General features: G+C 29.6%; 3 protein-coding genes across 4 annotated transcripts; 1 reads left to right on the forward strand and 2 right to left on the reverse strand.

Moving 5' to 3' along the window:
• Positions 1-821: 821 nt before the first annotated feature.
• Positions 822-16,137, reverse strand: LOC116777318 (autophagy-related protein 9A). The gene is made up of 15 exons (XM_032670798.2): positions 15,685-16,137; positions 15,177-15,447; positions 14,497-14,617; positions 14,299-14,423; positions 13,018-13,145; positions 12,022-12,197; positions 11,634-11,812; positions 11,197-11,328; positions 10,548-10,719; positions 9,751-9,897; positions 9,577-9,637; positions 9,090-9,256; positions 7,946-8,056; positions 7,591-7,728; positions 822-7,422 (listed from the first exon to the last, which is right to left on the reverse strand). The coding sequence occupies exons 1-15, from the start codon at positions 15,848-15,850 to the stop codon at positions 7,318-7,320; spliced, it is 2,199 nt and encodes a 732-aa protein (XP_032526689.1). The 5' UTR covers positions 15,851-16,137; the 3' UTR covers positions 822-7,317.
• Positions 16,138-16,431: 294 nt separating this feature from the next.
• Positions 16,432-19,178, forward strand: LOC116777966 (dephospho-CoA kinase domain-containing protein). Of its 2 annotated transcripts, XM_032671788.2 has the most exons (5): positions 16,436-16,802; positions 16,878-16,996; positions 18,142-18,433; positions 18,502-18,705; positions 19,080-19,178. In XM_032671788.2, exons 2-5 carry the CDS (start codon positions 16,885-16,887, stop codon positions 19,168-19,170), a joined length of 699 nt encoding a protein of 232 aa, XP_032527679.1. In that variant the 5' UTR covers positions 16,436-16,802; positions 16,878-16,884; the 3' UTR covers positions 19,171-19,178. The 2 variants fall into 2 exon arrangements, with proteins under 2 accessions (XP_032527680.1, XP_032527679.1); XM_032671789.2 differs by having other exon boundaries at positions 16,432-16,996.
• A 101-nt stretch (positions 19,179-19,279) lies between these two features.
• LOC116777967 (uncharacterized) lies at positions 19,280-20,039 on the reverse strand. Its single transcript, XM_032671790.2, has 3 exons — positions 19,937-20,039; positions 19,708-19,782; positions 19,280-19,626 (listed from the first exon to the last, which is right to left on the reverse strand). The coding sequence occupies exons 1-3, from the start codon at positions 19,984-19,986 to the stop codon at positions 19,326-19,328; spliced, it is 426 nt and encodes a 141-aa protein (XP_032527681.2). The 5' UTR covers positions 19,987-20,039; the 3' UTR covers positions 19,280-19,325.
• Positions 20,040-20,238: the final 199 nt, after the last annotated feature.

Below are 20,238 nucleotides of genomic sequence, written 5' to 3' on the forward strand. Positions count from 1 at the left end.
GAGTAAATGTCAAGGTTGTGTTATGTGCCATCGCTACGGTATGTCGAATTCAACTCGTTTTGTTCCCCATAGTTGCGACAGCTGAATACTTAATCATTAAAATTTGTACGCACATTCTGCATGACTCATAGTGGCATAAACTTGCAATCGATATGCAAACTATTAATATAGAATTTATAGGTACGTATTTGCATTCTTTAACTAGGTGAACCTATAGTATATCTGGCTACGTCAGACCATCATATGTTAAAGTTTAAATAAAGGAGATGGTTAATTTGATTCGTGAATTATTTGACAGATCTGTTAAATCTACACTTGTTAAGAGAGTATAAAGACTACAAAACAAGACTTTATATATACAAGTACCAATAAAAGCATTAAGACCTTTTTGCCTAATATTTACATTCCGCACACAATTTTGTTTCAATAATCAGCAAATTCTATTATTTCTTAATTAATTTGAAATTCGATGAAAGTTAGATATTATAAATTTGATTTGTTTCAGAAAAACACCTGAAAATTACCCAATTATTATAAAAGCTTAAATATCCTTTACGAAAAAATTGTTATATCCTAAAAATTTTATTTATAACAAACAGGCAGTGTATATAAATAGGGTGCTACTTTTAATGTTAGTACTGAAAAAGAAATACCAAAATTGAGATTATTTCAAATAATGACACCCCTTTACCTACATTTTTTACCGTTCGTTGTAACAGAAACCTTAGTAAAATATCAATATTATATCAACAATAAATTTGGTTCTTAAACAGGGTAAAAGTTTTAGGAGAGACGCACATGATAGAGAAATAAAAGAAGACTTTTAGATACATAATTTATTGCATACTATGAAAGAGTTATTCAATGTTACTAACATACAATTTAAAGGAAATGTTGTCCCTTGCATTAAAATAAAACTATAACTCTCCCAGTGACGCTGTCAAAGCCGCAGGGCTAACAGCAACAATGTATATTAAAATAAAACAAAAAAAATATTTTTGAACATACATCGATATCAATGTATAAAATGACTAATGAATTTGAGTAAAACATAAAGAGAAAAATATGTGATATCACAATACACTTACCGAGTAGGTTCTTAACTTAGTATAAATTGAACTAGATATTTACAAATTTTGGTTAATAAACAATTAAGAACTAAATCCCAAATTGTCAATATAATAGTCATGCGCCGCACGGTTATTTAAAACTGTCACCCCTTGCGTTCGTGCAAACAGCGACGATATGTTATAATATAGGTTAGAAAAGATCACTAACAAAAATAAATTGAGCTATTATGATATAATTTTAACTAATTACATGGACATAAATATGAACACATCCAGCAAAGTATCTTCATACCGAAACACTAATTTCATACATATTAGTGATTTCAATTATTATAAAAAGTTGTTCTGAACATGAAATAAAGACCGAAACTATATTTGAAGAAAAAAGAAACAAATGTTGATAGTTAATGAATTTTTACTAAAAAAGTTCACTCGGAAAATACGATATTGTGCTTAGTCTGATTTTGCTTTGTATCACTGACACTAGTAAGGTTTTTCATAAATATTCATAGTATTGCTAAAAATGTACAAATGAAAATCCTCACTCTCTACTCTCCAGACTGACTACAATTTCGTATCTATTGTGAACACATAGTGCAATAAACGGAGATGATTGATCTGTAAATATTAAAATTACTATTCATAGCATAAAATATCTTATATAAACCAAATAATATATATATATATATATATTAAATTAGTTATCCATCACTGAAGATTATAGTTTTTTTTTAGCTTGTATATATGTTACAAAAATACTATCATGAACAGCATATTAAAATTTCTATAAATACATTTTACGAACTACTAACTATTACACTACATTCATATATTTTTTTAATATAAAGCTTTTTTGATTTTTTTTTTGGTTACCTTACAAAAGTTTAAAGGTAAAAATCTTGTGTTAGCGATAATAGTAAGTACAAAATCGAATATCAAGAAATTCTAAATTATTATTAGTAAGATAATGGTATAATAGACATCAGTTTTTTTTTTCTTTTTTTATTGTTTTAACTTAATTTTATTATGCTTACGCTACTTAATTGTACTTGCAAAATGTTCTTTTGGGTGTTTATGGGAGATATAATATTAATTGTAATTTTAAACATCATATTATATCTACTATTTATTACATTGCAATTTTAAGACAAATCGTAAATACGTTTAAAAAGATAAAAATCTTAGGTCATCGCTTTAAAAGGTCGCAATGGTAGACGCGTTTTAGAATTAAGGCAATTATATGAATAATTTGTTTGAATTATGTGATTCGAATAAAACTAGTACAAACATATATTTACACCTCCTATTTGTTTTTATTTTTAATACGTTAAAGTTATCATCTAACCTCACGACTCATATATAGCTATAGTAGAAATTATTGCTTATTATTTTAATGCTCATTACCTATGACATATACGAAAGATAATATTTCGTTACCTAAAAGGTATAAAAATATATACATCTAGTAGGAATTAACTTATTTTGTATGAGTAAAACAATACTTATATATTAAACATACGAAATAAGTTAACTGCTGATTCATTATTATCTCAATCAAACAATTTAGTGTGAACTTTTGACATCTCGAGGGTGAATTTTCGTGACATGTGAGGTAGCTACGTACAAAAATGATGCACAACCATCAAAAATACCAATAGATTCGATTGGCTTGCTCTTCCAATGAGCACACGAGCACAAGTTGTAAGAATCCAGATGGTATAATACATATAAGTACATCTTAATTGAATTAACAAAAATATTCTACCCAATGAAGATATCAATAATAATGAAGCAAGTCGCTGTAGGACAGAATAAATCACATACCGCTAGCATTTGAAGTTTGAACGTCATACAAAAAATTATACTTCAAGTATTTGATAAATCAATCAAAGCCCAAAATGTTCGTTTAAGTAATTGGTGAATATAAAAAGGTCAAAAAGTATATTTTCTTGAAAACCGGATCATTATGTATATCACCCAATTCAGAAATGTCGTTTGGTAGGTGGCATCATTGCTCAATAGTGCTCCAATGAAATACTAATGTCGAACATGAGTATATATTTTAATATTATGGATTTTAATGAGCATGTGTAAAGATCTTATTCAGTTCAATTCAAAATGTCTTGTACGAGAAATAACAACGATTTGTACTTTGATCCTAAACGGATTTAGGCTAATTAATTAAGATAAAAGCTTACATACTATTGAATTTATTAATTTATAACGACCAGGTACGTTTTACGGTTACACCACAATATGGGGGTGCAAAGTGAGGACAGACATATTAAGCATATGCATAAGACAGTTTTGTGGAACAAATTCATTTGCCTAATTTTCATTATGCTTTAAAATAAGAGCAACATTCATGACGACTTAGTTGAATAATGAGAGAACTTTGCTCCTTTGTAAGGCTATAAAGATCTCAACTTTGTCTGAACATAGACATTAGGATGAACATCCATCGGATTCACTATATTGAAAATGTTTTGTTTTTAAGTGGGAGACTCCGGTGTGTAACTTAAGTCACAGAGATCTCATATGGCACTGTTAAGTTTTTGTTAAAAAAATATATGTGAGAGTATTGTCAACGCGATACTATTAAAAAAAAAAAGATCGGCTTCAAAGAAAATCTTGCTTCATTTTATGTTTATCATTGTAATTTATAAGAAATTATATGATTATTTTTGGAATAATTGCAATATTTCTGTCCTAAAAATATCATTGCAATAAAAATATTACATACTGTAAATAACGACTCTTTATTATCATTGTATAGTATGGTAACAAACGGTGAATCTTATTTATTATTGAATACAAATATATAAAATTGACAGTTACTGAATCAAACCTAAATAAATCAAAGGATATCAAACACTTTGATCATCATAAAAAATATGTACGATTGTAATACAAAAACCATATGAATCGTTGGCATGGTCCAATGCTGGCGTAGATGAAGGAGAGAGAAAGATTTAAATTTTTTTGTAGATAAAAAAACGATATCTTATAATTTTATTTAATCAGATAAATTTTAAAGGCTCACTTTTAATGCTATATATAAAACGTGTACTCATTGTATCATAAGCCGTTATCACAAAGTTGACATTATGTACCTTATTATTTCGTTACGCAATCCAATACAAAACCACCAAAACTTAGCGATTTGAGCAAGCGTTTTTGTTTATGTCGATGTGATAAAATTAATTCATAATAAAATAACGAACGCAACTGATTGCATCATAAGGAAAGTTGTCCTTAAAATATTTACTGCTGCGAAAATGTAAAATAATGTACATAATTAAAAATGTATAACTAACACGCTCTCATTTTAACACAGATCCACAAAATAGTGACGTTATTAAAATTTAAGTAATTGGCCAATTTAAATTCACAGATATATAGTTTCTGTGATAGCTTTCACTTTATATGATAAATTTAAAACTATAGGTCATAATGAATCCCATAATTATTTTTGTTGAGGCAAACTCCATGTGCGTTAAACAATTGGCCTTAGACGAGACACGTTCAGACTCCACTCTTTCAACTGTCACGCAAACTAATATTCAAACTTATATTAAAACGCTACGCTAATTCTATACATGCAATTACTAGATATCAATAAACAACCAAAAATCTAATGACTGATAATATGAGAACAGAACAAACATGTTTAAAGTTCTTCGTAGATTCGAATCTATTGTTAAATTTCCACTTCCACAATCTTTTATAGAAGTTAAATAGAGACTGTAAGAACTTACACTTAAAATATTTTAATATCACAATATGTAATCATCGACTACCGTGTATTCTCAAGCCGCGTAGTCGTGAAAGTGTTTAAAAATAGCTAAGACAATTGCTAAAGGCACGAAAGCGATAACTTGGAAGAATGTCATACCTACACACTTTCTTTGCATGATATATCTTTTTGTCACACGAAACATATTTTTGGAACGCCGTTAAAGTTGATCTTTAGAACACCGTGGATTACGATTTTATATGACCACAAGGATGTTTCAAAAAGGCAAATCATACATACGCTCTGTTGTAACGATGTCAATAAAATGTTTGCAGTAATCTTGTAAACCCGCAGATTTCGTTATACGGAATGAACTTTACCCAAACTAGTTTACAATATTTATAAAGATTACAAAAATATCGTTGCGTTTGTTTAAAAAGTTATGGGATTACGAATAGTTTTGGTATTAGATTTTTTTTCATGAAAGTTTGTTATTTGCGCACTTTTAATCGTTCTGTATTTGCGTTTGAGTAAAAAAAAGAAGAATTATCACATAGTCCTATCCGCTAGTTCAACAAGACGTTGAATATTTAGATTTCGTAAAAACAAACAGCTTGAAGAGCGGATGTCCAAACTATTTTTATTTGGAAGGGTTACTTGTCAAAGTAATAAATTCTGACCAAAAGGTTTTAAATTAAATTCTGTTCAATGAACTTTCTATAATATAAATGTTTAAGCTTCTCATCTTCTTCGTAATCCGTGAGTTAAGTCTTAAAGCGTAAGTAAAATTTAAAGTACGACTACCTATGATCAGTAAACGCTGGTCAAACGAGATTTCTCTTGAAACAATTAACCCTAACAGTTTTTCAGTATATCCATTAAGCCATTCCATTGGAATTTCATTGACATAGGAATAAAAAAAAACTACACAAATACCTTAACACCAGTACATACACACAATGTTGCCTGTAGGAAATCTTCAGCGACTTTTTTTACTTGTATTTTGTACGTATTTTTTTAACGAAGTCTATCACGAAAGTCTGACTGAGGTGACACTATATTTTATTCACACTCAAGACGACAGTAGATATATTTTTTATAGCACCAAAAGATATTGCATAGCCCATGGATAGTTAGGTCGTGTGTAAAAAACGCACAAACTCCCTAAATATGGCAATACCGCGTAGTTATATTTTTTCGTTAACTTTTCTTATTTTTCGTATATTAAAAATCGAATCAATCGAAAAATCTTCTAGATACTTCCTTGGTGTATTCGAGTTCATATCAGCTATAAAGGAAATTATATATTTTTTGTAATTTTTAAGAACCCATTGTTTATAACGTTTAAAGTACACAAAATTTTTCATATTATTTCGTAACTACTCTATAAATATGTAAAACATTTTGTAAGATTTTTTTAATTTTCAGTGCTCAAACAAGTGATTTTATGCCATTTTTTCAGCCACAGGTTGTAACGTTTTCAGTGAAGTAGGGTTTAAATATGTATCAAAACTACTGCCTATAAAAGAATATAACTTTTAACTTTTTCTTTCACAATATATCCGTGAAGTTATGTAACAGAATGTTATCAAGAACGGACTGTTACAATATTTTCATTTTATTTTCGCTCGTATAAGTATCATACCTTTAATATTTTTTTGTGTACTTTAATTTCTAAGGATGTATGTAATGTCATAACGGTAGAAAATGTATTTATTTTCTGAGTTTAATTTACACAATGTTTTTTTCTTCCATTTGTGTTTATATAATAATTTGTATATTTTTTTTAAGTTACATTCTTGTCGATTATGAGTTAAAGCATTCAAATAAATATATTTGTCCCGGAAAAATGCAGCAAAACATCTATCATCAAAGTTTGCGCTTACTACGTCAATATATTTTTTTTTTAATTCATGCCGATGTCTCAATGTGCTCCGTAAAAAAGGTTAAAAGCGCAAATGTCTTTAAACTGTTAGGGTTCCATCGATTAGAACATATTTGATTTGGTAGACTTCCAACCCAAATTATTATTTGAGTTAAAGGAGTATATACTCTATTGAGTTACAAGAGTATTGCTTCCAACTTATCTTCTTAGGAATTATTCTTTCATTCGATGATTAGACGAGTTGTTATTTATGAATTACATACATCCTTATTCCGACTTTTTAGTTCATTTCCATCCTATGATATTAAATAACACTAAAAATTATTAAAGTTACGTTAAAACGCATTTTTAATTTTCGGATTTTTAACAGAACTACAAAAGCGTGCTGGTAAAACACTTTCATCCTATTATCTGTAGTTTTAAAAGTCTTTGATGTGAAAACGATAACAGATGTAAAATATTACAAACACTTTTTGGTAGAAATTTTGAAGGGTTCGTTTGACAGTATATGTTATAATGGGTATATGTGTGTATGACGTATATACGTGTGTGCGTGGGTAAACCCACGAGATCGACCGCTACACCCAGACGGGGAAGGACTGGGCGTGCGTCGAATTCTCCCGGTGTTATGGTCGGTGCAGGAGTGGCGTCTGCTCGCTGGTCACACGACGCTCGTCACTCCTGCGCTCGCCACAGTTGTTCGTACAGCACGCTGACACGCTTCGTCCCGCCTGTTAAATAATATATAAGGATAACCTCTGCAAGCTGTGTATTATTTTTAAACATATTTGACTAAGACCAATCACCTAACTAAGCTCTCTCCCCCCTTTTATTTTACGAGCTCTCAACTCAGGCGGAGACTCAGTTACGTAGTTTACGTATAATTGCAATATTTTTACCTGCGATAGATGCAAATCGTATAAATGCAGTGTGCTGACGGACATGTCCCTTGTCTCGTCGGGTACATCAGGGAGCCCGAGGGCACTGACACCAGAAAGCCCGGCCGCGTCTTCTTCATCACTTATCTCGTCCATATCCTTCAACACACAAAAACGTCTCTATAGAAACCTCTGAGGTCAACGTCGCTGAAACTCAAATATTTATGGATCTCTTAAATTAAGAAAAATCGATCTCTTAAATTCTATATGAAAACAACAATTCCAAAGGACAACGTAAAAAAATTATGTATTTGACATGCCTCATATTTTTATAGACTATGAAGTAGTAATATCATTAATGTACTACTGTACTTACGGGAAGTCTGTACTGTTGACGTTGCTGTTGATAGTAAGACAGAACAGCTGGCAGTGGAGTATTTGTACCAAATATGCTTTGTTGAATGTAGGAACCCAGCATTGTTTTATTCTGGAAAGTTACATTAGTAAATAATTAACCTTTCAGTTGTATTTTTGTTGGTCTGGTTAAACCAATACTTTGTAAATCGAGATTACCTTAGCTTTCGAGAAAGATAGATTATTATGGTAACTTTTTTCCTTGGTCAGATTTTTATCTTCATTGGTTTAAATAGTACGTTAAAATAACATTTCAGTGTGATGGGAATAATGCCAGTGATTCAAAAAACAACATTAAGTAGAATTCAATTTATTCTTATATTAGTAAACATTATCAACCAGACGTCCAAAATATTTTTCTTTTAAAATTTTTAGCTCGTAAGAGACATATGTTTCTTAATGATATCTAAGATTTTCGCGAGTGCTCATTTAAATGAAAGCGAGGTTTTCGGATAATACTACCCGTTTGATATTATTTTATTACGTGTAATTCATAAAATAAAAATTAAACGGTTACTACAACCCGAAAACCTTGCAGAAATTTTATTGAAATTCCAGATATCCCTTTGGTTATAATGTAGATGAGATTTGAGACATATTTATGAGAATGTAATAAATATTTGATTGCTTGAAGGGAAACTTGTTCATTTCATGAAAACCAAGCTGTCTGATATATTATTGTAGCAGACATCTTCCTTTTTGAAGAGTATACTTGTGTATTAGGTTAAATATTATGGTTTTTTAATAAATATAATTAAATCGTTAGTTTTTAGTTAGTTAGTAATAAATGTGATAAGAAAATAAATAAGCTATAACTTTTAAAAATTTACTCCTGTAGCCTTATTATTTCGGAATGTATATGAATTTTAACTTAGTTTTTTTTTTTGGGAATACTTGTATTTAGCAAATTAAGGCTGCATATTAACGTAATAACCCCTACAATATATTCTCATGAGCATTAAAGTCAAAGAAGAAAGCGTTATAGATTTGGATTGTATTTTAGTTCCACAAAAACAATATTACTTACATATAGTACACAATTTATGAATGGGAATAAATAACTATACTAGCGATATAATGATCTCGGTGTGACTTTTAGGACTTACGAGGGCGTTATTGGTCGGTATTGCCTGCGTCATAGTTTGACGCAGCGATCTCAGGAACTGTCTTTGTGTGGGCTCAGTCGGCTGCCAGCCAGGGTGACGACATGAAAACGCCACTAAAGACAGCTCCGTCTTACCACCCTCGCCCTGGTTATACTGAGTGTTGGCACCTAAAAAAAATAACATACGTATCAAAGGGTACATTCTTAACGGATTAAAGTGGAATGCCTACTTTTCAGAATATAATAGGAAGTATAGGTATATAATATATACTTTTTAATTGTATATAGCACTTATTTTAATGACAATATATTTTATTTCTATTTATTTTATTTTTATGTCTGTCTGTATGTTACGTGTTCACGCTCAAACCGGTTCTACCGAATTTTGGTATAAAGATACCGAATTTTGGTATAAAGTCTTAGGGGACTTGTGGACACAAAAGTAATTGATCAAAAAGGGTACATGATAAGCAAATAATATTATTTACCTTTTTCTCCATATTTTCCGGGTGTCTGCCAATCAGGATGACCATGGCGACGAATGTCGAGCTAAATCAGTTACAATATTAATATAATATTTGACCAATCTTATATTTTATACAACACTAATAATACTCAGTAACATATCTTTATTTTAATGTTTTTATTTTATTATATCTCACCTGAGCAAATGAGCAGACGTCTCCTATACCAAGAACACTAACTGTGAAATTTCTATAGAAATCCACGATATCTACAGCGCGAGTACGTAGTTGGAACAACACCAAAGGGCACAGGAGAGGGCTCAATAGTTCAAAAAGTATGTATACCTGAAACATTTAATTATCTTCTTATTTCTTTGGATTATATATTTTAAAGACATTTAATGTACCTTTGAAATTTAACTAGAGGAATTAATAAAGTAAACATAAAAAAGTCCTTTCAATGAACAAAACATCTAGAACCTTCTGTTTTTATCATCCCAAATTAGTAAATATTCACATTGTAGAATTAAACTTCTGACTTTTACCACAACAAAATCAACCATGTATTTTTGTTGTCACTTTTAGAATTTTCTCACATAGTAGTGTGCCGAATGAGTTCTAGTACTTTTTTTACTGACCGCAACTCGAAGATGTGCCGCATATAATCCTAAAACATTCTCCTGCAGCCTCGATCGCAACTGTATGACTTAACAATATGTCATTTTAGCATCCGTGACGTACATTATATAAACTGGAACATTTACTGCTTCGATTTAACGGGTAATAATAACGGCGCCGACTTCTAGAAAGTTCTATGTTACGCTCTGAAACGGAGCAAGTGCTGCAGACCAAACGTGAATAATCTGCAAGACGAGCTTACAGATTTCTATTCTAGAAAATTCGAAGAACTCCTCTGAAAAGGTGCAAGTGCTGCTGAACAATCCACAATAATCTGCAAGATGAGCTTACTACAGATTCTAGAAAATTCCACGTACCGCTCTGAACTGGAACATGTGCTGTAGATGTGCGGCCACGTGTCTGGTGTGAGCTCGGCCTCTCCACGCCGCCGGCAGGTAGTGCACGTGTCCTAGCACCTGTACTAACAGTTCCTCACCACGAGCTGGACCACAGGACCCGCCCAGACGCTCCTCTTCACCAATCAACGCCCTAGTAACAAATTCCATATTATAAATATCCCTTCTATCTAATAACTGAATTTTGTCACACAAAATAACATCAATTCTAACTGTAACGTTTCGTATTTCTGTATAAAAGTAAGTTTTATTTAATAATAGAATATAATGATAATTGTGTCTTATGTCGCACTGTTCTTGTTTTGTCATTACTATCAATGAATATTGTTTTATGTAATGTATGTAATGATATCAAACTTTTCCGTCACATATTATTTGAAAGCAGTATTAATATAAAGAAAGTGGTGTTAATTTTTTTCTAACACCCACAGGAACTTCATCCAAATAAATGTTCTCTACATCTAGGTTGTGTGGTAGAAATTGCTACTGGACGATAAGAACGCTTTTTTCCATGTTTTCATCCATTTTTGTTTGTCTTTCTATATTTTTTCATTGTGAATTGATGTTCAATAAGGAATATATGATAAAGTTTGAATATTAATATACTGACCTAGCTCCAGCCAGCACGCATCCTAGTATAGTAATGATGGTAAGCACATGTTCCACTGTAAGAACATCCTCGTCGTATACCGACAACACTACCAGTACACCGAGCACACTCGCCGACAAAAACACCGCATTCCTGTATATACAACACACGTCATGTTATTACAGATATAAGTAACTTTTATTTCATTACAATCCGTGTCGGTGTGTAAAAATGCAAATTTCTTTTATCATGACTGTAATATATTAAATTTTTACAGACGTGCTTTACATGACAGGGCTGTTATAAATATTATATGAAATAAAGAAATAATTTATAAAACGGTTGATACAACCTGATACGTCTTTCAAAACATTTTAATGGTTTTAAGACTTTGTTTCACCAATTAATCTGGTATGGAAATGAACGACATTTTTATATAATAATATCAAATGACTAACTTTGCAAGAACAGTGGTGATGGGCGAGCTGAAGCTGGCGAGGTATTTGGTTGCGGGTTTGTGTGCTCTGTTAAGTCTGTCCCGCAGTTCGTGTTCTAACTCGTTGAAGTGTCTGAGAGTCACTCGAGCGTACAGAGACCATGTACGTAGACCGAGCGATCCGGGTGACCGCTTTATTAGCTGTGAACAATTATATATTGCAAATGGTATAGAAATGTTCACAACTTACAATCATCTATTATGTTTGTTTTTGTTAAGATCTTTTTTTATGGACTCGATAGAATATTTGCATTTAATGAAATAAGTATAATAAATCCATAAAAACATATGATTAAAATATCAATATTAAAAATAAATATCTGTAAATAAAAATGATAAATAATTCATACCTCTGCGTAGTTAAAGAAGAAGTAAAGTATCTGCCAGGCCTGAATGAGTGGTGCAAGTATTAAGTTCACTAACGCTAGTAGAATTATTTGTCTCTCCAACTGTCTGGCTAGAAGCATTCGTTTTGTATGATCCTTGTAGGCCGATCGAAGCTGCCAACGACTTTCCCACGGGCCATCTGAAATTAAGAGCATTTTTTATAACTCACATGTGTACTAATATCAGTATTTTACATTGGTTTTTAAATTTCATAATAATCGAGTTCGAACTCTTTTTTCATTTCCTGATCCTTTATTTTTAAACCCCGACTCAAAAAGAGTTGTGATGTTACATGCGAGTAAGTTAGACGTCGAAGTCTGCTTTGTTATTTGTGCGTCCGACAACTATGTTTTTAATATTTAAAGAGCGGTGACGGTTGACTTATATAAATAATAAATGAACAGGAATTCGGAAAAGCTATTCTTGGTCGTATCAACAAATTTATTTTCATGACAGAAATCTTACATATCCCTTCTAAACAGAAAGAGTAAGAAAATGCTGTTAGGTTCTTAAAAAAATGTTAGATTGTAAAACTAAAACCCAAACATAAATAATACACATATATTTGTAGAAATTTAAAAACCAGATAAATAATATTAATATGTGCATAAGAATAAAAGTAAACATAGAAATGCAATAACAGAATAGGTAGTAGCTGGGTGCACTATTTGTTTTTACATAAGTTTATTATGATTATATTTTATCCTTATATACACTAGGCAACATGTAATTATTTTAAACCAAAAAGTTATTTATTTATAACTTTGTAAATAGAATAAGGATTTTAGATTCATATTTGCACCAAACTAGCTGTTGACATAACATACACATCTTTCAAACTAACTAGTAAGGAACAACTTAAAATCTTTATTATCAGGTAAAATAGTTAAAAAAATGAAATGAAATCTAAAAGTTTTGATAATATGATATAGCTAAAATATAAAAGGGTCATTACTCACAAAACAGCAGGAACTCCAGATTCCATTTTAAACCCCTCGATAAATAATGGAAGTCACCGATGAAAGGCACATGTATTTGAAGTGGAAGTAAATTTTTATTTACCATAGCCACCATGTAATTGTTAAACCTGTAATAAAAAAAAATATCTTTTAAATGATATCTATAGATATAACCATAAGAGGAACAATCTTAACATGAAAGTCATAATATTTCACAACTAAAACAAGAACTTAAATTCAGCATAACATATTAACATTGAATATTTTACATTGCATTTTGATTTTAGCTACGATAGCATATTTTTATGATATACATATAGTAGAAAGCAAGTTTAATTTCCAAAACCTGGTTTGCATTTCAACTGATAGAATTAGCCATATATATATATATATATATATATATATATTACATACAGCAATACATAGTACATAAAAATGGCAATATATATTTCCATAGAGTTTCATTGCAGTTTAGCTAGCTTAAAATAAAAATTGTTATATTATTTCTGCATAGGATTATGTTACAAAAAAATGTTACTCTTTTCATATATAATAATTATCTTACATATTAAATATATTGATTAATTTATATTCAATTATTATAATTTGTTGATGACAGACAAACAAAATAAATAACAACTAAATGTCCTAATTTACTTAATTATTCTCATTTATGTAGTTAAGATATAAAGTTTTTAAAGAAAATCTGGACATATTATCTTTAAGATTCATTAATATATTAATTGATTGGCAGCTTGTATTATTATTACAAAATAATTTATAATTATTACTAAGTGACATTCGCAACATATATTCTACAATAGGCAATTCATGAATTATTATCTGTTCATTTAAATTCTTTGAGAATATTCAACTTGAATAAATCCAGAAAATACGACTATCTGAACATGTGACAGTTAGCATGGCAAAAAATTGAAAGGTTACTAATTGGCAACAGCACAAAATGTAAATCATAATCACATTTTAATAAAACAATAGCAGGTTCATAAAACAAAAGCACTTTGTAATTATAGCTTCAACTCAGCAAATATCATGCAGACAATTACATACATTAAATACACACGAGTATAATAAAATGTATGCTCCTACACTAATTTTTTTTACACATACAAAAATATTTTTAATTACATGACTTTATGTTGTTAAAAAAAATCAGTTGATAAAAAGGAAGTAACTAGTCCTTCAGTAACAATTTTACTGTTTAATATAAAGATTGAGATTAAACACATATGTATGTATGTATTAGAATATTTTTTTTACCTGAGTATTCTGTGATATATATCTAATTCGTTAATCTCCTGCTTGTGAACACACATTTGGTGTTCAGGTTGGGCTTCCCTGACTCTGTCTTGTATAGTCGACCAGGTCACCCATGTCAGCTCACTCTACAAATAAATCTTCTTTATAATACATGGAATTAAATTAAGGTAACAAGTTTGCAAATCATTTATAAATTACCTCTTTAATTTTAAGTGCATTGTTATAAAATAATTTTGTATCATATGCATAGTATAAGTGATACATGGATATAAAAAATTTCATTATCCAAATGATACAACATAAGGTAATGAGGCACCACCTGAAAAAGAATAGGGATTCATAATAATTTTCTTAAGTATATACTTCATGATTGAAATAATTGTTGTCATAATAGGGCATCAAACATGGTGATAGTGAAAAACAATTACCAGTATATTAGTTAAAGTTAATTTTGTAAATAATTAATGTATCATAATTATTATTACATATATATTGGTGCTAACTATAATTTTGCAATCATATTAGGGTTAAGTCACTACTTAACCCTAATACTACTCACATATTACTGATATGTATATTTATTAGTAAGCAATGCAGTTATATTATGTAATTGTTTATTGAAAGAAACAATGAATTCTCTTTATTATTGCTACAATTCCCATATTTTTTAATTTAGTTATATCTCTTTTTTCATCAATCATATTGTCTCTTTTTGTTTTCAAACAAACTTAAAAATTTCTACTACTTAGGGTACTTCCTCTTAGGATAAACCAAAAGAGTCCATAAATCAGATTTATATACTTGTAGTACAGATTATTGAATATGAACTGTACTCTAACATATGTTTAAATACACACAACATTCTTTAGTTTACTTACCAAGTCCATGAAATGTGGCTAACACACACGGAGGTAGAAAATATTACATCATTTAAAGTTAATTTTTCACTTCTGTTCGCTTCAGGATCATTTCTAAAAAGTCTTGGGTAGTCAACACAGTGCACCAGAAATGTTGAAAACCAAACAATAAATATAAATTGTAGTAAATAAAAAAAATCTGACATTATCATTGGATAAAATCCACCTCTCACATAATAACTGTACATTCTAGTAAAGAATGAATCTAAATCTTTTATGTGATTCCATCTGCCTGAAACAAAAAATATATAATTTTTATTTTCATTACATATACTCATTTCATGGTATTTATTGTAAAATTGAGGATATTTAAAAAATACGACATTTATAATACTACCAATATCTTAAACAAAGGCATGTCTATAAGCATAACCTTGCAGATCATTAATAGAGCAATTAATATAGTTCAAGTAGAGATAAAGGAATTTTAAATAAAATTTGTACAAATATTAAAGAGAAGAATTTTTACTTTTGGTTTGAGGTACTTTGTGGATGATAACATTAGTAGCATCGTCATGTTCTTGGTCCAGGGTAATTAACGTTGGACTGTTGGTATTTTCAACAGATCTCGCGAGTGGAGGAGTCAATTCGTTGTCTAAAGCGCTATACGTAAAATCCCGTCTAAAATGTGCCATTTTAAAAATATTTCTGATCGTTTCTACGTCTTAAAATTTTACGCTTATATTGTACACATTCTTGAATTTGGCCCAGAAATAAAAAAAAAACATACGATACAAATGACTAAGTATATTGTCTAACAAAGAATAACCACGTCAAATTTCCAAGCTATTATAATACACTTAAAACACGGAAACCAAATAAAAATAAAAAAAAAATAAACTGAGCTGGCTCAAGGATACGGATAGGATGAATTTTGTAACATTAAATCAATAAGTATCAAAGATATTCACAAGCCAAATGTCGAAAATAAACCAACAATGAATGACAGTTTCGTGCAAACAGTACTAATTCGCTACACGCAGAATTTAAATGAATATATTTATTGTATATGTTATTTTATTAAGTAATTTTTAATTTACATTATTTCTTCAATTATTAGATCTAATAAATTTTTTGTTACCATAAATTTTGTTAGTGTACAGTTATGAAATATTGTAACTATATTCACTATTTCGAATTCAATAATAATCATCTGTACTTCCATTCATAAAGAGAGTTGTCAATTGTCATATGTTCGAGTTGAAAATTGAAATTGATTGTCATAGCTAAGAACTGTAAAATTGTTCATTGTCGTTATTGTTAGCAATAATTAATCTAGAAATAATATTTATTTTTTGTAATTTTTTCATATGTATTATCTTAAAATCTGTATTTCGCTGTAAAAGTAGCATGACATCTAAGAGGAATAAAACAATTTCATTGTAGTTCCTATTACTGTTCTATAAATGAATAACTAACACAATACTTATGTATGTTATATTAATCGATAAAATCAATAATTTAGCGGATGCAATCACTGTTTGGTAAAACATATTTAACAATAATCTTTAGAGGGTATTCCTAATATAGTGTCGACTTCTGTAAAGTTACCAGACTTTAAATAGAAAAATACTCTAAGAACCTTGGGTCTGTAATGCTTTTCCAATATTCTTAATACAGTAAGCTAAATCAAGAAAATTCTACAGCTAGTAACATATACAGTGTGAAAATGTTTATTGTGGGCCTTACTGGAGGTATCGCTACTGGAAAAAGCACTGTCCTTCAAATATTTCGTGAAAATGGTGTAGCTGTGATAGACGCTGATGAAGTTGCAAGGAAAGGTATTAACTTTAGTTTCAAGAGATCTGAATAATAGTTGTACAATTAATATAAACATTATATAACATATTTTATAATATGAGTACAAACTAAATGCTAAATGTTTAAGTTAAATATATTCTTTCTAAAAATAGTGATATAGAGACATTTATATACTTATTTTATTATGTTTGATTAATGATGACAGAAATAGTTTTGACTATAATTGTTTGCTGGTTTAACACTCCATTCTATATAAACATATAACAATAATAGTAGCAACAGATTCTAAAAAGGCATAGCCAACAAAAGTAATGAACAATGTGGATAATTCTCGCCACACTTACACTTACTTGAAGTTTGTTTTTAAAATGATGCTGAATAAGATAACAGGTTTATTTAATTTATCAAGTATTCTTTAATATATCAATACATTTTTGATAATATGACTATTTAAAATTCATTCGTTATTTGTTATGAGAATACAAGTTCATTACAGTATTTGTCTGAAAATGAAAGTAAAATGAAGAATTTTTTAATATAGTAAATTTCTTTTATGAGATCCTGTAAAAATTCAAATGTAAATTCTAAAATATTATCAATTTGCGTCTTAACTCACACAATAGGTTATAATAAAGGAAACAAAATAATAATTTTGAACTCTTACAATTTAGTATAAAGTTTGCAATAGCAATAATAATAACGATGAATACATAAGTGTTTGGATATTATAGTTCTGATGTTGTGAAATGAAAGTAAATAGGTTACTTTTACATTTAATCACTGTGGATTTTGTATGAAATGTTACCATAATGTTTCTTAAACATTAAGGTGTCTCAAATTAATATAAATGTGTATCAGATGTTTTAATAAAATCTCACTTGAATGGGACGGTAATGTAAGAGACAGTTCACTTTGGTGATGTTCCTTAAGTATTCTAAAATAGTTAATAAGTATTCCTTGAAAATTGGATTATATGTGAATCATAACCAAGTTTTCTTGTAGTCTGAGACTCTCATAATTTAAATAGTTAAATTAATTTATTGCAAAAACAATAACTGTTGTCGATGGAATTCTAGGGACGCTACTTGTTATTTAATCATCAATAAATAGTTCTATCAATAAGAATTTATGTATGATTCTATTGATATTGGTTTCTGTGATTTAGTTTTAGATCCAGGAACCAAGGGTTGGGAGGAATTAAAGAAATGCTTTGGCAATGAGGTATTGCTGCCAGATGGAAGAGTGAATAGATTAAAATTAGGAGAATTAATCTTTGATGATAAGGAAAAACGTCGTCAACTTAATGCCATAACCCACCCAAAAATACAGGTTGCAATGCTGAAAATGGCTTTCAGATATTTTTTTTCTGGCCACTCATATGTTGTAATGGAGGTGCCATTGCTGTTTGAAACTGGAAAAATGTTAAACTTCATGCATAAAATAATCACTGTCGTTTGGTAAGAATTGTACACAGTTAGGACACTTTGCAAATGTTCTTTCTTGTTTATGTGGAATTTTATTACAGTGAGGACCACCAACAGTTGGAAAGACTTTGCAAAAGAAGCGATATCTCAGAAAAAGTTGCATTGAAGAGGATAAAAACTCAAATGCCATTGGAAAAAAAAGTTGCTAATTCACATTTCGTAATAGACAACTCCGGCGACAAAGATAGCACATTCAGACAAACAGAGAGTATCATACGTGTATTAAGACGTTCAAAATTTACATGGTAAAGACGAATATATTGAATTTAAGTTTCATGCGCATCATCTTACATTGTATTTTATTATAATCGTTCATTGCAATTTCGAAAACCAAATCATTTAAATTATACGTAAGCAGCTATGGCCAAGGTCGTTTCCGCGACTGCAAGGTTTTTTTGTTAAAAAGTAACCTGTTCTATTTCGTGACTATTGCTAAGTAAAAAAAATAATTCATCAAAATTGGTTCACTAGTATTTGCTCAACGGCATTACAAACAAACGTACAACATCTTATTCCTATACATATATAGTTTAGTGTTACTACAACTATCGGTCCGTTTGCTCAACATCCTTGATAACAAAATTTATACTGTAAAAAATAATTTAATCCTCTTTTTCAGGTACTTTCGGGCCATATTATTGATAACTCTTCTCTCCATTGTATTTGGTGTTGCGCATATAACAACGAACATGTTACAAAATAAAACATAAACTAGTAATTGTGATTCATTTATCCTACAATATCCTGTAATACAAAAGATAATAATCTATTTAAAATTCATGTGCTATAAATATATATATGACAACATTTCTGTTATCTTACATATTTATTTGTTTAATCATTAATATCGATTAAACATTTTTATTTACAACGGTTGCATTTTGTCTTTGGCAACATCAGCTACAGTTTTATTCGAATTAAATTTATTTTTAAAAAGTGTAGAATTCTTGAGCAATTCTCGTGTTTCTGCCCACCAGTTGAAAGATTTTGTTGTTGTCGTTGTGATTGGTATGCTAACATGCTTTCTATAGTTCTCGTCATTGTTGCTGGACGTAGAATTATTGAATATTATATCAGTCAAATTTATTTCGGTTGTGGAAATGTTTGCGGCTTTTATAATAAATTTACCCTTCACGGCGTCGTAGCTATATGAACCAAATATTGCTCTGAAATAATTTATCTATAGATTTATAAAAAATATGTGTGAGATACATATATTGTCATTAAAATAGTACTTTAACACTTACGGCTTCAAATTGGGTTCAATCACGTAACGAGGAAGTTTCGACCGCATGCCATTGTTCGCATTGCAAAAACTAAAACTGTAATTGGGAACGTTAAATAAAGTAAATGTATTATCTACAACCAGTCCATTGCAAAATAATTGTGTATTCCATAAAAACAGGTGTACCTTATATTAGTTATACCTACCTATTAGTAAAACTTTAAAAGCTGATTTGATTATTAGATACTTACAAAATTAAAAAACAATTTGAAGGGATCAAGAACCTATTGAGTATATACATTTTATACGACTGCTGAATTGAACTTGAAAAAAATTGTAAAATATTTTTATCGATCGTAAAATAATAAAACTAAAATATTAGGTATTTCATGAAATGTGCAAATAAAATCAGTTCAGTTTTTAATATATAAATATTTGTTTTTAGATGAAAAGTTAAAGTAATGAGATCTAAGATTTTCGCGAGTATTCATTTAAATGAAACTAGTATTATTCGGATTTACTACTCGGATTTTATTATTTAAAAACTACATAA

The sequence above is a fragment of the Danaus plexippus genome, chromosome Z (assembly GCF_018135715.1).
Source record: "Danaus plexippus chromosome Z, MEX_DaPlex, whole genome shotgun sequence".
Lineage (NCBI taxonomy): Eukaryota > Metazoa > Arthropoda > Insecta > Lepidoptera > Nymphalidae > Danaus > Danaus plexippus.

Coding starts and splice junctions, on each gene's coding strand:
- LOC116777966 (XM_032671789.2), top strand. CDS start 16,885: ATGTTTATTGTGGGCCTTACTGGAGGTATCGCTACTGGAAAAAGCACT. Junction 16,997..18,141: donor TGATGAAGTTGCAAGGAAAG/GTATTAACTTTA, acceptor TCTGTGATTTAG/TTTTAGATCCAGGAACCAAG. Junction 18,706..19,079: donor AGACGTTCAAAATTTACATG/GTAAAGACGAAT, acceptor CCTCTTTTTCAG/GTACTTTCGGGCCATATTAT.
- LOC116777318 (XM_032670798.2), bottom strand. CDS start 15,850: ATGGCACATTTTAGACGGGATTTTACGTATAGCGCTTTAGACAACGAA. Junction 12,198..13,017: donor TCTGGAGTTCCTGCTGTTTT/GTGAGTAATGAC, acceptor TCTTAATTTCAG/ATGGCCCGTGGGAAAGTCGT. Junction 7,729..7,945: donor GTCAACAGTACAGACTTCCC/GTAAGTACAGTA, acceptor TGTGTGTTGAAG/GATATGGACGAGATAAGTGA.
- LOC116777967 (XM_032671790.2), bottom strand. CDS start 19,986: ATGTATATACTCAATAGGTTCTTGATCCCTTCAAATTGTTTTTTAATT. Junction 19,783..19,936: donor TCAAATTGTTTTTTAATTTT/GTAAGTATCTAA, acceptor TCCCAATTACAG/TTTTAGTTTTTGCAATGCGA. Junction 19,627..19,707: donor ATTGAACCCAATTTGAAGCC/GTAAGTGTTAAA, acceptor AAATTATTTCAG/AGCAATATTTGGTTCATATA.